This window comes from Mauremys reevesii, linkage group 23, assembly GCF_016161935.1.
Source record: "Mauremys reevesii isolate NIE-2019 linkage group 23, ASM1616193v1, whole genome shotgun sequence".
NCBI lineage: Eukaryota > Metazoa > Chordata > Testudines > Geoemydidae > Mauremys > Mauremys reevesii.
This window is the reverse complement of record NC_052645.1, coordinates 13,605,919-13,624,180: the sequence shown is the minus strand read 5'-3', so window position 1 is coordinate 13,624,180 and position 18,262 is coordinate 13,605,919. Positions and strand designations below refer to the sequence as shown.

General features: G+C 48.9%; 1 protein-coding gene across 1 annotated transcript in view; it reads right to left on the bottom strand.

Annotated features, from left to right (window-relative positions):
- Positions 1-17,068, bottom strand: part of SLC9A1 (solute carrier family 9 member A1) — a 53,528-nt gene extending 36,460 nt beyond the window's left edge. Inside the window, exon 1 of the mRNA XM_039511453.1 lies at positions 16,095-17,068. Within this exon, the coding sequence (XP_039367387.1) occupies positions 16,095-16,452 (358 nt within the window). The 5' untranslated portion in view covers positions 16,453-17,068. The remainder of the gene's footprint in view (positions 1-16,094) is intronic.
- Positions 17,069-18,262: the final 1,194 nt, after the last annotated feature.

The following is an 18,262-nucleotide window of genomic DNA, read 5'->3' as shown; positions in this document are numbered from 1 at the left end:
AACATTGACTATATCCATCTAGAGCAATGGGGAAATTGAGTGTCAGAGCACATCAGTGACTTACGCAGCGTCATGCAGGAGGTAAATGGCAAGGACAGAAACAGAATCCAAGAGTTTGGATTTCTAGTCTGCTGTTCTAGCTACTCAGCAACGTTAAGGGTATTGCAGAAAAGGATCTGCTATGAGAGACCAGCAAGTTCAGTGCAATAATGGAACGTTTGAGTGTCCAAGCGCCTCACTTCCTTTCCTCCATCAAATCTTACATCTAGTGATTACCTGGTCAAAAAGCACAACACATGAACAGATTTCCTGTTTAGAAATATTGTGAGTGAGTTCTTCTGATTGACTGCTGTCTCTGCCATTCAGCCCTCTATAAAGCACTGGCCCTGAGGTCAGATAACTGCAGAGTATAGCAGACAATTAACAACAAAACAAAAACAAACCAACCATTTTCACCCACACTGGAAACCAGACAGCAAATCTTACTTGTGGTTTGTTCTTACAAGCCTGCAAATTTCCAGGCCAGCACTAAACAGGCACCTAAGCTTCCACCAATTAACTTTATTATCCTGACATAGGCTCATCCAGACCAGCTAATGTCTCTAAACAGGCTGGGGACAGTCTAACTGCTTCCTTGGTCCCCTTCCTCCAAAATAATGAAGGACTTTGGACGGATCAGTTATTCAAACACTTCTCCAAGTGCTACATAAGTGAGCAGCTCACAGACCCATATCTGGTGCAGCAGACCACAAAGAGCCTGACTTGTTTACTTACCAACTCGGCTACACAGGGTTTTTAAAAGGGTCTTAAATTATTTTAGCTTAAATAGATTGTAATAGATTTCCGTTAAGCCAAGTCCACACCAGGGGGGATTGCATCTCTCTGCTGCAGCCTCTACCAGAGCAGTGTTTAGATCAGGCCTACGCCATGGCTCTTCTAGCCACATAAAACCATGTTAGACGTGGCTTGAAAGAGCAACCCTGCTGTTTGCATCCTTGGCAAAGAGGAAGGCTCATTTTGGGGCCTTCCTTACTTCCTCCCAGACAGGATGGACCTGGTCAAGGTGCAACATTAAATCCTCCCTCAATTAACCTCTTATGATTTGGCAAATAAGCTACAGTACAAACCAAGAGGACTCGCTCCTTTCAGCCCCTCGCTTACCCCCTTCTTGGGGTAAGCGAACAGGCGCTGGAAGGGGCTGATAAGGCAGAGGGAGGAAAGAGATAAGCATAAGCAGCGGTAGAGAAGATGAAGCACATGACCCTGTCATCTGGCACGGAGAAGTACATAGAGGAGACAGTCAGCACTTATGCCTTGAGTCACGAGAACAGCCACTGTGACCCTAACTGAAAAACCAGAGCCCTTCTGAACTAGCCGGACAGCTGCGAGTTGGTACAGGGCTCCCATTAGCCAGGCCCACAATGCTCGAACTCCAAGAGATGCTAGTATACTACCACTGTCAGTGCAGCTGGGATATTCACCACCCCCATGTATGCAAAGCAAGCCCTGGTCACTATTTCAATAGCATCTTTGTCTCAACAGCACTGATTGAGTGAGTTCAACAAGTCAGGCTGTTCACAGAGTCCAGGATCAGCTTACACAGGAGAAGACAACATTTCCATGAGTTACCCGAGGTCACCATAAAATAATCTGCAAACAGGAGAAGCCACAAGACATTTCTGTTTATTTTTCAGGGCAGGGAGAACTAAAGCAACAAGAGGCATTTACACACATCTCGCACTTGACATTAACAAATCAGTTGCGACTCCCCCGTGGAGTAGGTATTAATTCCCTTTTTGCAGATGGGGAAATGAAATAGAGAGGTTAAGTGACTCACCCAGGGCCACCAAGTGAGCTGGCACTGGAGCCAGCATTAGATATCAGCAGTTCTTGGCCCCAATCCTACTTTTACATAACGTCTCACATTCAACTAGAAAAAAAGCCAACTTCTGGAGGGGAAAAGATACTAGGCAGTGTCCACTTGCCAATAAGGAACTAAAACCCTCTCGTGACGATCTCAATTGTCACCCAGAGTTGTGCTCTGGCCAGACAGAGAGAAGAACATTTCCACCTAATTTGGAGAGGATCACAGCTGTTGGTGGGGTGGGAAATGCAGATACTTGATGCTTCAAGACATAAGCCCATTACCAACTGTCTGGTGTTCAGAAGAAACTTCTCCCAAAGCCACCTTGTCACAGAATGCTCCACGACAGGGTTCCTTGCACCTTCGTTTGTAGCTTCTAGTTCTGTCCACTGCTGCAGATAGGAGTCAGACCCAAGCAGACTCATGTAAAGTCTACATATTGATATTGTACAATCATAGCCCTCACTAAATTATATTTACATTGCAGACGCATTCCCCCAAGCCCTCCCAACACACAAACTGAGATTAGCAAAACTGTTTAAAACCCTAAGGCATGATCTACACAGTTTTTGCACTGGTCTAACTGTGTCAGACGGGGGGGGGTGGGGGGGGGAATGATAGTTATACTGGTTAACCCCTAATGTTGACATAGTGGAACCCGTATAATGGTGCCTAACATCAATATAGCTTATTCCCCTTCCCGTACAGGAATAAGCTATTCCAGTGTAAGCATGTTTATACTGGTATAACTGCATCCACACCATGGGTGCTTTAAGCATACCAGTACAGTTAAAGCAGTACAACGTGCGTGTTCAGACAAGGCCTAGTAAAAATACTCTAGTAAAGAACTCTTTGTACTCTAGGGAGGAGGACTGAATAAGTAAACCTGACTGTACAGCAGAGGTCTTAGCCGTGACCTACACATTTTTCCCAGATTTCAACTGCAGCAACATGCTGAATGCCACAAATAACCAGGCTAGGAGAGATCATTTAGCATAGTTGGCTGCAGTTGTGGGATTTTATAATAAAAATTGTGCAAGTTACCAACCTTTAGCGATGTACAAGGTCTCCACAATGCAGCTTTTAACACAATCATGAAACAGCTTTGGAATGCTGGATGCTTAAGGCTGATTTCTGATCGTCACCATTCCATACACAGTTACAGAATAAGGTGGTCCAATTATTCCTCCTTTTAAAGGAATTATTACACTTCCCAGCCTCATCTTCTATTGCACAACACAGGTTACAATTGCGTAGAAAGGCACTGCCTGCTGCACCTTAGTGAAGCCTCATAAATGGTTAATACGATCATCAGACTTGCATCAGTCATATTAATGGGCCATAAATAAACTCCCCAACTAAAAGAGCACAACTGCTCTTCTCAGATTAGAAAGACACATTTAGCAAGTCCTGAGGGAGAGCGAGGGGGTGGACAAGCTTCCAGAGAAATAGTCAGTTGGTCTCCCCACCACTCTGCACTACTACCCTCCGAGCAGGGATAGTGGGAATCACAGTGGAAATATTCCTGTAGCTTCCCAGTCAAAAAACCAAATAGCACAATTGGAAATGCATGTTGGTCCTTGGCTTTCTGGGAGACAGGAGCCACTTTGTAAATTCCACATCAGCATCTGACATCACTTGCCGCTTCTTGAGCCATTTATAGTAATGGCAAGAGATGCAGTTTTGCAGGCTCACACACAGAATTCACTGCTATCATGCAGACAAATATTGTCTCATTGTTTCCTTGTACTCTCCCACTCCCTCCCCCTGCCCCAATCAGTCTGTCTGTACCCCTCTGGGGGCTCCTAAGAGTTACAATACAAAGAAATATACTGTTTACAGAACCAGCCCTCTGAAGTCGTCCCCAGAAGCAGGCCCCAGAGGGTATGTCTCTATTGCAATCACAGGTTATGACTGCAGCTCGAATGGACATACCCAGGCTAGCCTGGGTCCTGGAACAATGATGCTGCAGCTGCATGAGCTGCACAAACCTGCCAGGAACCCTGGATGATTTCTTGCAGGGCTAGCCTGCACTGACGCTTGCGCTCATGCGTCTGCACTGTTTCAGGACCTGAGCCAGCTAGATTAACTTGGGTATGTTGGCTCAAGGTGCATTCATTCACACCATGATTGCAGTACACACACACCCTAGGATACAGCCAGTTCAGTTTCACACACAGGTGACCTGCAGAATCACTACTGGCTCCATTCATTTACACTTTGGGTTATGGAAAGGAGAATGAAGTAAAGTTTCAAACCCAAAGGAATTCAGATTGCAATGGAAAGAGGCCTCCCAAGAGAAAATTAAGGTCTCTCTCTTTAAGGGTTTATATATGCATAAAAATATGCCAGTGAGGTTTGTGCTGCTGAAACCTCATGCATCAGGCTCAGAAACTGCCACCTCACCTGGGTCTGCTACTAAGATTTAGTATGGCATGAAAGTGACTCCCAACCTGGGAATATTTCTGAGAAGAGAAAAAAATCCCACTGCAGATTACCAGAAAGGATTTTGCTCTAGTAAACACGGGCTCGGTAAAGCTAAAGAAATTATTTTTTCCCACCATTAAACGGAATACAAGAGCTGTCCCCAGGAGTTTATTGTACTGCAACTTTCACTGCCTACCTGGTGACGCAGAAGACTGGATGCTGTGATGCCTATGAGTCACAGATTCATAGACTTAAGGTCAGAAGGGACCATTATGATCATCTAGTCTGACCTCCTGCACAACGCAGGCCACAGAATCTCACCCACCCACTCCTGTAACAAACCCTTAACCTATGTCTGAGTTATTGAAGTCCTCAAATTGTGGTTTAAAGACCTCAAGGTGCAGAGAATCCTCCAGCAGGTGACCCCACACTGCAGAGGAAGGCGAAAAACCTCCAGGGCCTCTGCCAACCTGCCCTGGAGGAAAATTCCTTCCCGACCCCAAATATGGCAGTCAGCTAAACCCTGAGCATGTGGGCAAGACTCACCAGCCAGAACCCAGGAAAGAATTCTCTGTAGTAACTCAGATCCCACCCCACCTAACATCCCATCACAGATTACTCCTAGTTGAGGGAAATGCATTTGTTTTCATCTCGTTATGAATAATACTTTGCATTTATTGGACTTTCCACCAGAGGATCTCAAAGCACTTTACGAATATCAAGTGCTGCAAAGGCCCTGTAAATAGACCCATTTTACAGAGGGGGAAAGGGAGGCACGACATGCAGTTCCCTCCGGAGTCAGCCCAAGAGTGTGGAATGAACTCCTTCAAGAACCAAGTACCATCACAACCCTTACCATTCTCTCTGCATTAAGTGCAAGGTACATTTCTTTGATCGTGGCTTCTCTAACATATAGCTCTGTTTAGACACATGACAGATGCTAGTCACAGGGGTTACCACAGTACTGAAAGGCAGTCAGATGCTAACATGAGCACAGGCCAGCGTGCGGAAGTATAGGATTGGAGGATAAGCAACATGCAGGGCACAGACCACACACTGGGCTTCCAAAGTCAATCAACAGCCAAGACCTCCCTACTCCTTTAAGGGGTGTTTTCCTCACTCTGGTGTTACCTAAAGTGGGTTTGTTGGGAGCCTTTCCCCATGATCCCTTTGAAATCAACAGAAGCAGATTCAGGCCCTAAGACAGGGGTGGCCAGCCTGAGCCTGAGAAGGAGCCAGAATCTACCAATGTACATTGCCAAAGATCCACCGTAATAAGTCGCAGCCCCCCATTAGCTCCCTCCCGCCCCATGCCTCCTGCTCACTGGTGGCCCTGCTGATCAGTGCCTCCCCCTCCCTTCCCATGCCTCCTGCCCACCACGATCAGCTGTTTTGCAGTGGGCAGGAGGCTCGGGGGGTGGAACAAGGGTGCTGGAAGGAGTGGGGACCTGGGGCAGAGCCAGAGGTTGAGCAGTGAGCACCCCCCGGCACATTGGAAAGTTGGCGCCTGTAGTTCCAGCCCCGGAGTCGGCGTCTATGCAAAGAGCCACGTATTAACTTCTGAAGAGCCGCACGCAGCGCCGGAGCCACAGGTTGGCCACCCCTGCCCTAAGAGATAAGAAACAAGTGCTTAAGGCCTTTTTATAGCAACGGGAGGGAGCAGGGAAGGAAAGTACTTCCTTAACTAATGCTACTTAAAGTAGGCTCAGTACGGCTGCATTCTCACAGTATATTCCAGATGGATTTCAGTTTTCATCTGAACAAATTAAGCCTTTGGGAGTGAAAGAATCCAGTGTTTACAACACTGCTGCAGTAATTCATTCCTCATTATCGTTTGCTTCTACAGTTTCCTCCCTCAGTACCCACAATCCATTCACTGAGCCACTGGACCAGCTACGTTAAGAAGATTCAGAACTTACCACATTACCGAAAGTATTTTAGGGGCACTCTCCTACGGAGACATCTATAGCTTCACACCAGGAAGGGATGTTTTTTAGGGGAGAACGGGTTACAGTAAGGTAAGCCTATTTTTCAACACAGTAACAAAGCGCTTGCTGAATTTCTGTTTTATCTAAATGAAAAAAGTGGGTCCCCCAAAAGAAAAAAAAAATGTTATGCTTCAGGATCCAAGATGTCTACCTACCTACAATCCAGAGAGAACAGCATTACCTCCCTCAATACTGGTGCCAATATCTAGCTCATGTTTCCGCTCTGCTCCATTCTCCACTTAATCTGGCCTTCATACCATCTTTAGAGATGTTATCTGGAGTGTACCTACTAGCACTCAACCAGTGGTTAACTTGCTAGGGAACGCTAGTTCAAGTTCCTTTGACGATCACAGTTGTGGCAGTAGGGCAGAATATCTCAGATTCATAGTTTTTTTAAAGCCAGAAGAGATCATTACAATCATCTTGTTTGGCCTCCTTCAGAACACAGGCCAAAGAACCAGATCCAATAATTTCTGCTTCAAACCCGTCACTTCTGTTTGAGCGACAGCATATCTAAAGAGATCTAGTCCTGGTTTAAAGACTGCAAGTGACTGAGAATCTGCCATGTCCCACAGTTAATTATCTTCACTGAGACCCTAGTAACCACAACTCTGAACCATTTGTGGCTTTAGAGGTTAAACACTAATACCTTGAATTCCACACAGGAACTTGGCCAGTTTTGTGACATGCCCTCAACCTGTTCATAAGAGGAGACTTCAGGCTGGGACATTCCACACTAGTCTTGAGGTGTAGCCGGATACAGATTGTATTTTAGCAGACACTAGGGCTCACTGGGGAGTGCTCTCCGGGGGGGGGGGGGGGGGGGGTACAGGCTGCATTTACACACATCACATGCACACAGATGCTCATGTTCTTCCCACTCTGTAAATAACCCATATTCCATGTGAGGAATTTTTCACCGCTCATGCCCTAATTACATTAGTACTTTCCTCAGTTCCCTGGAGGAAACAGTTTGGATCGTTCTTCTGTTCAGGCGCCAGCAGCAGACAGACAAGCAAGAGAGAAAAGGCCACTGCCAATCTCCTTCTCAACCCTCAGTCACGCTGGCAAACTGTATGAAAAGGCAGGAAAGAAATAGCTGTGTGCATTAGGATCACTCACAGATAAGGAAGCGAGAAAGACCAACACGGCTGCTGCTGAAAAGAGTGTTTATTATAATTAAGAATAATTTGCACTTCTATAGCACCAGCCAGAGAAGAACCTCAGAATCATTTACTCATGTTCATGAATCAAGCCTCAATACCCAGGCAGAGAATGTATTATCCTGATCATCCAGATGGGGAAAGAGTCACAGAGTAGGGAATCAGCCTCACTAGACAAACAGCGGGCCCTGCAAGAGCCCTGGCAGAGCAGTTCAAACACCTTTCCACTCTGGCAAGTGGCCTAATTGCTACTCTATAATTTCCATGACATTCGAGCCTGCGGTGTGCTAGCTGCTTTCCACATAGATCAGAGATCACAGTCTTTGCCTCGAGGAGCTTACAATCGAACAGACAAAAAGAATGGGGGAGAGGGATAAACACAATTAAATAAGTATCACTGTCTCCAGCTGCTTTTCTCTCAGTCACTTCTAGTTGGCCAGTCCCTCACAGGTACCGTGGCAGAAGTTGGCTTGTTGTCCACTGGTCACATTTCCTGCCTCCTTTCTGGATGCTCTTATTGGTTCAGCTAATACAACATGAGAGCAATTTGTGTTTCAATTCTTTTCTTGCTCACCATTCACTGACACTCAAACCTGCTCTGTTTCCAACCTGGCCAGAAGCTTGTTGTGACATTCAGAGCAGCTCCCCAAATTCTTCTAGGAAGAGAAATTCTTCTAAGAATAAGACTGATGTCTTCTTAAAGAAACCTGGCAAAGAGTTCTGTGGCACCTTATAGACTAACAAACGTATTGGAGCCTGAGCTTTCGCATCCAACGAAGTGGGTATTCACCCATGAAAACTCATGCTCCAATGCGTTTGTTAGTCTATAAGGTGCCACAGGACTCTTTGCTGCTTTTACAGATCCAGACTAACACGGCTACCCCCTCTGATAATTAAAGAAACCTGCATTACTGTCACGATGAGGAGAGCTCGTGTGAAGACAGAAAACTGGTTACTAGATGCATTTCTTGGATCTTTGGTTTCAGAGTCCAGTAACAGTGAAAGCTCCCCACGCCTGCACGGCATAAGCTTAGAATGTCCCGGGTCTCCTCCCACCTGTGAGTCGGTGCCATCTGGCACGCCTGCCCTCATGCCCAGAATACCTTTCCCAATCCTACACACTATGCAGACTCATTCTTCTCTTGCTTCATGTCTTTCAGCCAAACTTTCCCCACACTGGTTTCTATTCTAGCCTCTCATGCCATGGTAGGTATCTACCACACTCCTCACTATGGTATCTCATTGAATTTAACTCCTCAAACCTTAGACACTTAAAAATCCTACAATACAATAAATACCAATACACACGTCTTGTTGGTTCCTCTTTTTATAATGGGTGGGGCTTTTCAAAAGTGCTGAAGTCTCATTTCCAGAAGTGGCTTAGGCATGTAGGAACCAAAGTGCAAAATTTTCAAGAGCACCTATGTAACTTAGGAGCCTTAGAATCACTGCCAGTGGGATTTAGGTACTTTTGAAAAGCCCATCCATTACAAATAGATACCTGTCTTGTTGGTTGCTGCAACAAATATATCCTGGGATCTTTTACCCTATCCCCCTCTAACTCCACTCGTGTTTTGTCACTTTGTTGTCCTTTTTCTAGCTCAAATGGAAAGTTTTTTGGGGGGCAGGAACCTCCTTCCTTTTTATTCATTGTTATAGTGCTGAGGGCCACATCAAGGTTGCGCAACTGTATGGAGGGCAGGGAAGGGAAGGCTGTGCCTCCCCAAACAGCCTGGCCCCCACCCCCATCCACCCCCTCCTACTTCCTGCCCCCTTCAGAACTCCCAACCCATCCAACCTCCTGTTCCTTGTCCCCTGACCGCCCCCTCCCGGGACCCCCATCCCCATCCAATCGCCCCACTCCCTGTCCCCTGACAGCCCTGACCCCTATCCACACCCTAATCCCCTGACAGCCCCCCCTGGGACTCCCACTCCCTATCCAACTGCCCTCTGCTCCTCATCCCCTGAGCACAGCCTCCTGGGACACCCCCCCCCGCCCCTAAATACACCCCAGGATCCCACCCCCTTGCCCAACCCAACCTGCTCCCTGTCCCCTGACTGCCCTCCCAACCCCTATCCACATCCCTGCTCCCCGACAGGCCCCCCGAGACTCCCACTCCCAACCCTCCCTGTTCCCCATCCTCTGATTGCCCCCGTAGAACCTCTGCCCCATCCAACCGCTCCCTCCTCCCTGACTGCCCCCCAGGACCCACTGCTCCCTTATCCAACCCCCTCAGCAGCAGCAGGAGCTCGCAGACGCGACACCCGGCCAGAGCCAGCTGCGCTCCCCATGGCGGCATGGCTGCGGGGAGGGGCCAGGAGCTCAGGGGCCGGGCAGGACGGTCCCACGGGCCGTAGTTTGCTCACGTCTGTTATAGTGTCTAGGTGTGCGTGTGGCACTTTGAAAAGGAATTAAAAAGGAGCACTGAATATTTGGCTGCAGGAATCAGATGCCATTGCAGGAAGCCGCCGGCTGAAGTTAGTGACATTTCTGAGACCGTACCATAGAATTACTGAAACGGATCTTGTCCTGCCTATTGTAAATAGGCCCAAGAAGCCTAGCCTAACAGACATCAGAAACGTCTGTAACTCCACTACAGCACCCCGACTATTATCCATAACACAGGGTCTATATGTCTACGTGGAACAGGAAGAAAAACAAAGTGTTATTTTTCCAAATAACAGATCTCAGCTCAGCTCACTTTACAGCTAACGTAACGTAGCTAACAAGGACATGGATCTTTGTGACGTATTGGTTGCTGTCTGCTGCTCTGAAGAGACAGGTTGGTGTAGCGGTTGTTGTAGACCAGACAACCCTGATCCAGACATTCAGAAAGACCAAGTGCTGTGAAGAAAAACCAGCGATGACTCAGTCATTATAACAGGCTCCAACCAAACAGGAGGGCTGCATCAGCTGGTGATTTAAGGTCTCACATGCTAGAGCAGGGGTTCTCAAACTGGGGGTTGGGACACCTCAGGGGGTCACAAGGTTATTACATGGGGGGATGTCACAAGCTGTGAACCTCCACCCCCAAACTCCGCTTTGCCTCCAGCATTTATAATGGTGTTAAATATATTAAAAAGTGTTTTTAATTTATAAGGGGGGGGTCACATTCAGAGGCTTGCTATGTGAAAGAGGTCACATCCAAAGCCTCCTTCAGTGCAATATGGAAGGCTTACAGAGAAAGGATCAGACACGCTGCCACACCTTGAACCCGGACAATTCCCAACACAGGGCAGTAATATTTTGCACTTCTATAAAACAGACTGGGGGTCTCCAAGTGCTCGATTGACACAGTTAAACCTCAACACTCCTACAACGTATTTTTCCTGCACAGGTCGGGGAAGTGAGGCACCCAGGTGAAGTGACTTACCCAAGGCCAAACAGCAAATCTGTGGTAGAGGAGAATCCTGACTGCCAGTCCCTGGCCTATTCTGCTATAGTCTGGCACTGAAAAGAGACACCATGACAGGTACTATTACTGCAATTTGTTATTAAGCCTTTATTTGCATTCCTTGCTCATTCTTTCCATTTCAGTGGAAATGAGCGATATTTATTTATGTCTGAATTAAATGCCTGTCTCCTGAAGCACTGGCACTAAAGGTCAGCTCCTTCTCTCTAACCTTGAGTTCTGAAGTCACCGGTGATTCCAGTCCTACCAACTGACGTTGCACTAAGAGAAAATTAGCTAACACTCTAAGCAGGCAGCGCGTAAAGAAAGACTTAGGAGAAACCTGAAATAATAAAAATGAAAGGGTGAGTGGGAGAGAAGGTGAATCAACACCACAAGAACCCGGTTTTGTCTTCAGTGAGGCCATGTGAGAAACCGTCTTGAAATTTCTACCCCAAATGCCCTACCCAAGACTCAGTGCCAAAGCCAGGGGAGATAATCTGTGCCTGCTTTACACAGATGGAGGATTCTTTGCACTGCAGAATCACTGGTTAGAAGCTTAGCTACCACTATCTCCTCCTGAGTGGGTGGTGATCAAGGGCCCATCTACACAACTGAACTCGCCACACGGCAAATAATGTTACAATAATTTGGTTTCCGCTAACACAGCTGGCACCAGACTCCATATAACCAAGATCCCAAATGAAGATTAGGGGTGTAATGCCTTCCATAATCTATTATGGTTATACCATGGTATGGTTCCATCTAGACAAACGAAGCAAAACTGTTACAACACATTTCCCGCATGTTAGATGGGGCCTAGAGGGTGTTAGCCCCATTCTGGTGCATTTCACCGAGCATTCCATCTTAAAATGCCTCTTAATAATATAGCAGCATCAGTCCTAACCACAGGTGCTGAGACTAGGTGAGCCAGTAACAATCCTAGTCTCCATGGCTGGTGGAGATCACGGCCACAAGTGCGTTTGTGTTACACTAGCGCTCACTTCTAGTGCCGGTTACATTCTCACAAGCTGGCTGGTAACTGAAATTTGCAAGATAGCTGCTCTTTGAGGCACGTCACAAGACGAGCGCGCCAAAGTCAGCCAATGTGCACGTGCCTGAGATCCCAAGGAATCAGGTCCCTCAAGACTGAGCTGTTAGGCCAAGCAACTAGGACACTGAGGCTCTTGAAGTGCTGGCTTGGCACAGATTAAACCACCATACAAAGATACCCCAAGGGACTCCTTTAAGAGAGGAAAGGAGTTTTTAAAATCAGGAAGTGGGCGGGGGGGAGGGAAAGAGATTGAGGAGTATGACAAAGTATAGCTGGGGTCTGTTGACCCTGATAACGGCCCATTAATTTTTACTCCAAGCTCTTCAGCTTCTTTTCCAGTTCTTTCAGTGTGCATCAAGCAGCCCATCCATATTGCCACCAGTTACAGGTATCCAGAACAGCACTTCCCAGGATTTGAATCCTGTCCCCCAGGTCTCTGCAACGGCCCAGGCATCATTATTCAGACGAGCTGTTCAATCATCAGCCCCTGCCTCAGCTGAGAGGCAGCCTGGGCCAGTGGACTAAACCCAGAGCTAGAAAACAGAAGCTCCTGAGTTGTAATCCCAGCTCCCAGACTGTTTCCCTGTGTGGTTATGGGCAAGTCAGAAACTCGCCACACCGGTTTCCCTATCTGTAAGAGCTGTAATACTTTTGCCCACCACCCAGGGCTTTCACAGGTAGAAGTCGAAGTTTGCAAAGGGCTTTGAAAATAAAAAGAACCACATACAGTGCTAAACACTATTGCCATTAGCCATTCCCATCCTGCCCTTACTTCGTATTAGGCCCTGTGGGGAGAGTAAGCATGAAAGATTTGGAGGATAAATCCTTGATCTGGTTAATCAAACCTGGAACTCCCAAGTCCTGTCATTTTAGATTCCACTGCTTTGATCTGTATCAGCACCCACAGTTACAGACTTGCCAATCTGTCTGAAGACTGAATTACGCAGCCAGGACACCATGAGCTACAGGGGTGGGGCTAGGAACGCAGAGTAAGCTCCTGCCAGTGAACGTGCTCCTCCCAGAAGCGGGGACATGTTCTCTAACACAGGGGTTCTCAACCTCTCTCTTTCGGAGGCCCCCAAACATGCTATAAAAACTCCATGGCCCACCAGTCCCACAAGAACTGGTTTTCTGCCTATATAAGCCAGGGCCGACGTTAAGGGGTAACAAGCTGGACAATTGCCTGGGAGCCCCCATGCCACAGGGAGGCACCGTGAAGCTAAGTTGCTCAGGGCCTCAGGCTTCAGCTCCACGCAGTGGAACTTCGGCTTTCTGCCCTGGGCCCCAGCAAGTCTAACACTGGTCCTGCTTGGCGGCCCCCCTGAAACCTGCTCGCGGCCCCGCACGGGGGCCCTAGACGCCACGTTGTGAACCACTGCTCTAACAGACAGCAAACAGGTGCTACCACAGCAATGATGTTAGCAACTCATCCATTTGGAAAACATTGGTTTATACCGTTAAACCACTAGTTTAAGGGGGTGCAATCGGGAACTATGAGCTAAGACCCAGAAACACACTAAGACAGTTATTCTCACCCATGCTGAGCTGACCCAGCATCAAATCCCTTGGAAATAAGGCCAAGGAATAGGATGTTCCATCTTTGATCTACAGCCAGAACTCCTAACAGGAGTAAGGCAACCTAGGCTGTGGTATAGGCTGTGACCCCAACACCTCAGTTACCTGCAATGGGTTCTCAGACATCCTTGAAAAGCTGCAAGACTGGTCCTCCTAAAACATGTACCCCGAACACCCAGACTCCCACAATCCCTTCGATGTGTAAGAAGCGACAGACCCTGCTATTGACTAAAAACAACCTTAAAACAGCACAAACAGCCCTAACCCACAATGTAGAGTTCTGCAGAATCTGCTGTGTCGCAGCCTCTGCATAGACACTACAGATCACTCTGATAAATGAAGATGCTCACAAAAGAAGGCAGCCAGCAAACCTACTGGAAATTAGAAATTCCCTAGCCCCATTCCCCACCCTCGGCACATCATATTTCCTTACAGGGTATTTCTGCTGCCTGTCCTGGTGCTTTTCACCTGCAAACACCAGTTTCACATCTTGCACACCAACCACAAAGCATGCCTTGAGACACACTAACAGGATTGAAACCAGGTTCTGTGTGGCCAAAGACCAGAAGGAACAGCAGCACACCCTCTCCTATCAGCGCATGGAGGTTTCTAATCTCCCCAGCCAATAGAGTATTAGAGGGGTAGATGTGTTAGTCCAGGGGTTTTCAAACTGGGTGTCGGGACTCCTCAGGGGGTCGTGAGGCTATTATGTGGGGGGGTCGCAAGCTGTCAGCCTCCACAGCAAACCCCACTTTGCCTCCAGCATTTATAACGGTGTTAAACATATTTAAAAATGTTATTAATTTATACGGGGGGGGGGGCGCCACACTCAGAGGCTTGCGATGTGAAAGGGGTCACCAGTACAAAAGTTTGAGAATCACTGTGTTAGTCTGTATCCACAAGAACTAGGAGTTTGGTGGCACCTTAAAGACTAAGATTTATTTGGGCATAAGCTTTCGTGGGTAAAAACCCCACTTCTTCAGATGCAATGGACGAAGTGGGTTTTTCACCCATGAAAGCTTATCCCCAAATAAATCTGTTAGTCTTTAAGGTGCGACGAGACTCCTAATTGTTCCACCCAATAGAGTTAAGGAAGACTGTAAATGCAGTGAAGTAACTGGAATCAGTCACTACAAGTTACTTAATATATGGAACACGTGCCAGCTGAGAGGGGACCATGGCTAGGAAGAGAAAAGCAACAGCATTGCTTATTTGTCTAGCACCTTCTTCTAAGGATATTTAAGAGCACCTGAAATGACTTGTCCAGTTAATGTCTGAGTTGGGGGGGAGACAGAACCCAGGAGTCCTGATTCAATATCTGCTCTAACCACTAGAGCGTACACAGACAGACACATGGAAGTCTTCTGGGCCTAAATGTTGACACTTATATCCCTAGATTCAAATAAAAGGTTAAGAGGCCCACAGAAAAGTATTGAAAGTTGTTCATATCTACACATACACTCCCCATCCACACCAACTTTGGGGGGGGAAAACATTTCTGTAATCTCAGGCAGTGATCAGCCATTTGCCGTGAATTACCAGTCCAGCGTTTGGAGTCTGTTACACCAGAACCACGGCAGGCATAGCCAGCCATGAGATTCCCCAGCCCAAGCACCAATCTTTCTGTTAGCTCTCAGAGTCTGACAGGATCCTGGTGCAAGATTCAGCAAGTTACAGAGCACTACAGAAGAGCCTCTAGGAGTGTTAGGTTTAAAATAATTAATGGTAAGAGTCAGGAATGAAATGAAGGAAATGCAGATCTCCTCCCCCATGACCATCCAAAACAGGAAGCGGCAGACACTTCATCCGCACTCTTGGCATTACGACAGAATATAAACCGAGACATCACCAGTTGGAGAGCGGCCAGTTTGACCTCTACACTGAATCTCAAAAGCCAGCTTTGAAATCTAGGCATGTGATAGGACCAAGTGTGCGCAGGTCAGATTCTGGAGAATTCAACTGGTATTAATCCGGCTGCAGAAGTTCTGAGAGATTTTCTATCAGAATCTCAATACCTCAGACCCTGTTTGGGATCATTCTCTCTCCAGGGTATCTAGGTACTTATATGCCCCAACTTTTAGAGTACCTGAGCACCTCACAAGGTTTAATACCCACAACACACCTGAGAGAGAGGAAGTGCAATTATCCCTATCGTACAGGTGGGGAACTGAGGCACTGAGAAACTAAGTGCCTTGCTCAAGAGCTCACAGGTGGTCTGTAGTAGGACAAGGGATTGAACCTAGGTCTCCTAAATTGCAGGATAGAGCCCTAACCACTGGACCATCCTTCCTCACTAGGGAGGGTCAGCTGTAAAAGGAAACAGAAGTGATTGTTAACTGATCCATCTGAATTTCTTTGTCACAGAATGGTCAACAGTTGCGACTTCTATACCATATTTCATCCACGGATCTCCGAGACCTTTACCAATGAATCTTACAACACCCCTGTGAAGCAAGTTTTATACCCATTTTACAGAGCGGAAAGCACAGAATGGTTGAGCACTTCCCCTGAGATCACAGGGATACTCATCGGGAAGAGAACCCAAGGGTCCCGACTCCTAAGCCTGCAAGCTTGGGCACTGTATACACCCCCTCCACCCACACCGCCTGCAGAGAAGTGGTGCCAACGTACCCAGTTTCATGAGACATGCCAGCAGTATCCAGAGGGAGATCTCAAACGGTATCCGCACATGGGTGTAGTCAATGCCCAGGACAGGGAAGGCTTTCCGGTACTTGGCGGGCCCAGGGCTGGAGTGGTTGGGCAGAGGGCGAATCTCCTGGGAGACATCCGGAGGGGCTGTCGTGAAATCCCCACGTTCACTTCCACTGATGACTGCTGGGTAGTGGTGGGGTGGCTCAGAGGCCAGCATCGGATTAGGCTGCAAGCCATGGCTGTGAAGCAAAGGCAGCAGCCCTAGGACGGCTGCCACAAGGAACAAAAAGGGCAAAGCGTGGAGGGAAGGGGCACCACGGAAGCCTTTCGCCTGCATCTTTCCCTTGCCCTCCAAGAGAGAGCCCCACTGCCCGGCTATTTCAGAGGACGCCTGTCCCGGAGGGCTTCATGGGGAGCGCGAAGGGGCCGCTGCAGAGGACAAGAAAGCGCGAGGGGAGGGGAGGGGAGAAGGGGGCAGAGCCACCACCAGACCGCTCCAGTCTTCCCCGGGAAAGTGGATTTAACCAAATAAATAACTAACTCCTGAGCCCAGACCGGGGCCGGCCGCTTCCCCGGGGAGGGGCAGAGCCTGCAGGCAGGAAAGCGAGAGTCCTGCGGAGCCCAATGCAATGCAAGACCCCCCCTCCCCCGCTCCGCCAGCGCAGAGCAGCAGCCCCCGGGGACAGAGGGTGCAGCAGCCCCCCGGGCCGGCGGAGCGAAGCGGCCGAGGCAGAGGTGAAAGATGCAGCCCGCGCCCGGGAGAAGCCGGTTCCTCTCTGCCGGAGAAGGGCTCGCCCAGGTCCCTCCCTCCGGCTGGCTGCCGGGCGGCGCGGCCCGCCCCGCCCCGGGGCTCCGGGCAGAGGGGATCGGGGGGCCAGGGAGTCCCCGCAGCGCAGCGCAGCCGCGCTCCGGCAGCTCGGCTCCTCCCGCAGCGCACGCCGAGCTCCTGCCCGCCCGCCGGCTCCCAGCCTTATAGCCGCCGAGACAAGGACGCGGGGAGAGGCAGGCAGCGGCCGGGGCGCAGCCGCATCCACAGCAGCACCCACCGGCCGGGAGCAGCAGTGCACAGGGTCCCGCTGCCACCCGAAGGAAGGGAGAGGGTGGGAGGGCTGCCCTGGCCCTGGCCCTAGTCCTACCCAGGGGCATGCAGGTTTCAGGGGGCGCCCTGGCCAGCTTTCAGGAGACTCGCTCTTCCTGCAAGTGACCCTTAGGACACAGGGTTCAGCCCCCTAAAGTCAGGGCAATCCTAGGTATAGAAATGCGGCCACCTCTGGGGAGTAGGTATCAGCCCCTTAGCAGGAACAGCCATGGAAGAGATGAGGGAGTGGGTAGCCAAGGGCAATGGGAGAAAGTCCAGCTCTTAAGAAAAGTGCCATGGGATCTTTAATGGAGCGTGAGAAGAAGGAGAGACACCATGGTGATGGGCACCTCAATGCAGAGAGAGAGAGAGAACAGCCACACATAAAACAGACAGGAACTTAAATAAGGTCTCATGCAAACAACTTCTGTGCCCAGCAAGCTCCCTGGAATTCAAGCTCCAGCATGTACAGGCTATAAAATAAACACAGCAAGGAAATTCATGCAGCAAAGCATACCAAGGAGCACTGGACACTGTGAAAACAAATCAGCAAAGCCAACCAAGAGAACGTATAGCCTGTTTTAATTGACTTTTTATGCATGTATACAAGTAGAAAGGAGATTTACTACCCAGGATACAGCCAATGTACCAGACCTGGCCAAACCTTAAGACCTACATGGCCTCTTGGGACCAGATTTTTAAAGGTATTTAGGTGCCTAAAGATGAAGATGTGGGATTTACAAAAGCACCTGAGGCACCTAACTCTCATGGGTGGTGGGTTAAGTTCCCTGTAAGCTGCGCAGCTGGGGAGAGGCGCCCCTCCCCTGGCCCAGCCCAGGCCGACTGGAGCTGCCATGGCCTGGGAGAGGCACCTCTCACCCGGCCCTGAGCTGCTGTGGCAAGAGAGGGATGGAGGGAGTTCTCTCTCCCCGCCACAGCCTGCACCCCAAACCCTCATCCCCAGAGCCTGCACCCCCAGCCAGAGCCCTCACCTCCTGCACCCCAACCTTCTGCCCCAGCCCTGAGCCCCCTCCCACACTCCGAACTCCTGGCACTACCTCCACCACAC